Raw genomic sequence first — 4,452 nt, 5'->3', positions numbered from 1 at the left:
CATGTAAGAGTCTGAACAAAATTTGCGTTACAATTACAAATTATTCATGTTAGCTTTTTAATTGATTTAGCTGCCACATATGAGACAAACTTGAAGGCGAGCATAGCAGAAGTTTTTGCAAAAAAACAGATTGTCAACAAAGAGCTAGTGAATTACATTCACACTATAACAACTAGTCAGCCCTCAAGCAGCCTCTGGAAGAGTTTAAGGATAGGAAGGCTCACAAGTTCATTGTTTGGCCAGATATTCCATTGCAAAAATTTCCAACTAGCCTAGTCGATTCCATTATAAACTCAAAACTTGATCGGTAAGTTTATTAACATTTTCTTTACACTGACCTGGATATAAAGCTAATAAATGTTTTATTATAGTTATGCTAAACTTCCATATCCAATATTCAGGGGACGTATGTGTTGAGTTTGTCGGTTACTCAAAACGTTAAGAACTTTTACCTCGTCAACTCATTATGTAATAAAATGACTTTATTAATAAAAGAACAAACAAACAACTATCACCGATCGTGACCCACGGATCAAGACCCCGATTCTTTAGGGAGTATTAGTTTAAATAGTATAGAATAGGCCAAAAAAAACTATTATTAAATTAACAAAGCTTAAGAGTTAAATTGTGTATCCGCCCACCTTAGTTTGTCTATATTGACAAGTGCAATTGCACATAAATAAACGAAAATCTCAATTCGGATTTCGGAAATATACTCACCACAAAATTTTCCTAATTGAAAAAACGGACTTATTTTGTATCGTATCAAAAAGTCAAATTCTGGAAATCGTATGCCTATCGTTGTGTATTTAGTTCTTTTATTTCGCCTATTGGTATTTTTCAAAACATTTTTAGATGAACCTTTTTTCAAAAAGTGGGTAGCCCTTAAAAGGGCTTTTTTTTAGATAATCAGGATAAAAAGTTGGCAGTTTTTATCTCTTATTTCCAGTTATTCTTAGCTATCGTTTGACGGGCCCTTCTACCTTTTCGTAATTTCACTATTTGCATATCAGTTGAGTTATTGGTCACAGGGCTCGAACCCTTGTTTGACTCTAGACGTGAGCGCTTGCACTTTTGTAGAGGCTCTTGCCGTTTCCTCTTTCTCTCTTCCTTTTCCTTATCTAGTTGTTTCTTCGTTTCTATCGCCTTCGTTATATACTCCGGTTCACGAATTTCCATATTACGCGGCAAGCGTGGGTCAATAATTTCTGGAAGTAAACAGTTGAAATAAAATTGTTCTAAAATGGTATCATCTTTTCTTTCCAAAACATTCTGTCCCTCTCTATTCGTTGAAAAGCGATGCCCCTGGGACTCCAGACTATGAAATCGCAATACTTTTTATCAGCGATGTTTAGTTGTCCTTGTACTTGATAATAATATTTGTCAGTGATTTTCAGAACAAGGTTATTATTATCATTAGTGCAGAAGAAATTTTTTACATGCAGCGTAGCATCTAAAGGAGTCATATTTTCAATGCTCTTGGGACATATTACCTCTATTAACCCGTTCTCGCCAAGTAGACCGTCAGGAGACGCAGCTAGAAAGAAGTTTTCTAAGCTAACGAAGACACCACATTTTTCAACTTTGTTTCCAGTTAGCTTCTCGTAATCAGCGATTGTGATATCCTCATTACTTTTGCCATATTGCATCGCCATGGTATTCACGGGTGGAGTATACAACAATCGCTTGACTAAAGAGCTACATGGTGTCGTTTTCTTTCGTTTACAAATCTCTCCAAAATTTGAAGCTGACAAACGACTCCTTCTTTCTTGCATCCACCTGTCGTTGGACGCTTGACCGCGAGTATCCTTTTCAATCTCTGCCTGGACATCTGTGTTAACTGATAAGGTTTCAATCATCTAAGTTTTGCGGTTTTCTTATTCTTCCGAATTCATGTCCGGCTGCTAACAACTAGGGCCGTAGTCCGCTTGACCGGCAACTAACTCTTGTGTCAAGTCTCTTCTGGCTTTGGGTCTTCTCTGGCTATTTTTTCCCTTCTCTACAAATTTTCAATAGCTTGGCAATGCTATTTCTTTCTTAGCGATGTGGTTCTTCAAAATGTTATTGGGACTTTTCGTGGTAATCATTTTCCATGTTCGGTGGTACCATGATCTACCCAAAATGCTGGCAAAGACCCGCGGCGTAGCATCTTCGCTGAAAAGAGGCTTTTTTCCCGCGATTTATCTGCTTACCGCCTGTGAATTTGGCTAAAAGAGACATAATTTTCCGCCGCGTTACTGGTGTCGTTTTTTATAAGGCGATGAGCTTTCGCGGCTAGATTATTTATCGCGGATGTAATTTTAATAATCAAATCTCTCGGGATAGTTTGCATTTGGTTTTTCCCGTGGATTTTCTTGCAAAAATAAGCTCTGCAATGAGTGTGATTTCCAAAGACGTGTTTCGGGACATTTTTTAAATCCGCGATCAAATCATGAACAGTGCCTTTATTTTTAGCAGCATGATATATGGCGCCTTTGACTCCATTGGACAATTGCCTTATTCTGCCTGGATTAAGGAATCTTTTGTATTCGGCGGATATGGCTGAGCTTTTGTATAGCTGTTTGGTTAAGTTTTTCACAGCGTGGTTGGTGCATTCAATTTTAGAAACTTGCGGTCCATAGGATACGCCTCCAAAATCTTCTTGTAAACGGAGGAGTCGCCGTCTCCAATAAACTGTCGGTACTAGATTTTCTTGGTTCTTTACCCGATGATAATAGCTACGCCTGAATTTGCAGAGTAGCGGTGACCATGACTTCTGTGGGACCATCCACCGTCAATTACCACCGTTATGAAAGGAACGCCCTTGTTGACGTCTCCAGCTTCTTCCGTCATTCTTTTCTCCTCTTTTCCGGCTGCTATCAGCTCATCGAAGAAGATGGTTTCCCACTTCTAAAATAAATATAAGAATTACTTCCAAATTGCGAATCAAAATTGTCAAAATATCTCCGAAATTCATTTCGGCATAACTTTGCACATTTATAAGAGATCATAAGTTATACACTCGGTTTAGTATTTATATAACCCCCGTACAGCTTCGCGTGTAGCGGGGGGATCATAAGTTACAGTGAGATAATAAACATTTCTAAAATATTTACCTCTCCTAGTTTTTCTTCAGATTTGTTAAATGTTTTCTTTGACATTACGGGAACTCCAATAACGGAAAAAAGTTCATCCAAATTGGCATGGCCGCCTCCGATGTTCACTGCGCCCCAAACAGCGGCATCATTTATCGTCAACTTTTGAGCCGATTCTTGCTGGTTTAGGGTGACGGGATACGTAGTGATGACTTTTATTTCGTGACAGTAAGGAAATGAAAGGACGAATAAAAACCTTGGATTTTTTCGTGGGAAAGTTGGAAAGAACCACTCGTGTTTCTGCTGCACTTATGACGCTACAAACTTCGTACTTCATTAAAAAAATGCATTATATCCACTACCCTCCTCCCTTCGAGTTTTTGGACTTTCGCGTCTTGGCTTGGAAGCGGAGGTCCGTACTCTCCTATCAAATAGGGAAGATTATCAAGGGATGGGAATCCTGCCTCTATTACGAAAAAATCGGCCTCACTGAGAGTAGGTGCTGTTATGGCCGATTCTGTCCTTATTTCATTATTTACTGCAAAATTATCGCCGACTTCCGAGTACGGTTTTAGTGGAGAGACACACAAGTTGGCTCGTTGTCTTGAAATTCTAAAAATCCCGAATCTGACTGGCAGACATCTAAAACTGATTTGGCTCCATCCAAATCCAAACCCCCGGCAAGAGCATTTTCGATGAGGGGCGTGCTTCGGTCTTGAATTATTCCTCCCGGTTCTATGTCAGAAACTGATGGAATTGTTCCCGAGCAAACGTTTCCGCTCAATCGACCACTTAGAGCCCGATCTATGGTTTTCACCCGCATTAAACGATATCTTTTTTTCCTTGAACTCCTTTTAGTAGGATGTGGTTTAGAACTATGTCCCATTTTTAAGACAGAAAACAAATTCAAGCAATTGAAGTTTCGCGTCTGATATTGAGGTCGACAACTAGAATTAATGATCCCGGGCCCAGGTAGGGTAGCTACGTTTCCGCAGAAATTGAAAGAAAGGGGTAAGTCCACCCTCGATAAAGGGGAGTTCAGGAGTTAGGTAAAGTTAATGTGCCCCTCTCCCCGTTCAAAAAAAGGTACTAAATGACCGCTACCCCCTAGAACAACTAGCACACCTCCCCCTTTTCCTGAATAAGACCCCTCTTTATAGACGCTTTGTGGCAGGTCTCTAATACTAAACTGAAAAGCTATGGCGACAGGAAAACGGTGATTGTAATCACAGAGTAAGGTAAAACTTGTCTTCAACGCCCCCCTTAAGTATTTAGTCTTCTCGATAATACCACTGGAAGTATCATAAGCTCATAAGATATGTTCCATAAGTTTGTCACTGGTTACCGAGAGCTTGCCATGAAGTAACGTTGGTGGAAC

At 39.6% G+C, this 4,452-nt stretch overlaps 1 protein-coding gene across 1 annotated transcript; it reads right to left on the bottom strand.

The window, feature by feature from the left end:
* Nucleotides 1-1,238: 1,238 nt before the first annotated feature.
* On the bottom strand, nt 1,239-1,859 carry LOC149663399 (uncharacterized). The gene has a single exon (XM_089842191.1). It carries the CDS (start codon nt 1,857-1,859, stop codon nt 1,239-1,241), a length of 621 nt encoding a protein of 206 aa, XP_089698317.1.
* Between the last annotated feature and the right edge of the window lie 2,593 nt (nt 1,860-4,452).

This window comes from Phalangium opilio, unplaced genomic scaffold, assembly GCF_054372755.1.
Source record: "Phalangium opilio isolate 3A_F unplaced genomic scaffold, DU_Popi_V2 ptg000062l_1, whole genome shotgun sequence".
Taxonomy (NCBI): domain Eukaryota; kingdom Metazoa; phylum Arthropoda; class Arachnida; order Opiliones; family Phalangiidae; genus Phalangium; species Phalangium opilio.
The sequence above is the reverse complement of the archived record's forward strand: the minus strand, read 5'-3'. Positions and strand labels throughout refer to the sequence as shown.

Coding starts and splice junctions, on each gene's coding strand:
- LOC149663399 (XM_089842191.1), bottom strand. CDS start 1,859: ATGATTGAAACCTTATCAGTTAACACAGATGTCCAGGCAGAGATTGAA.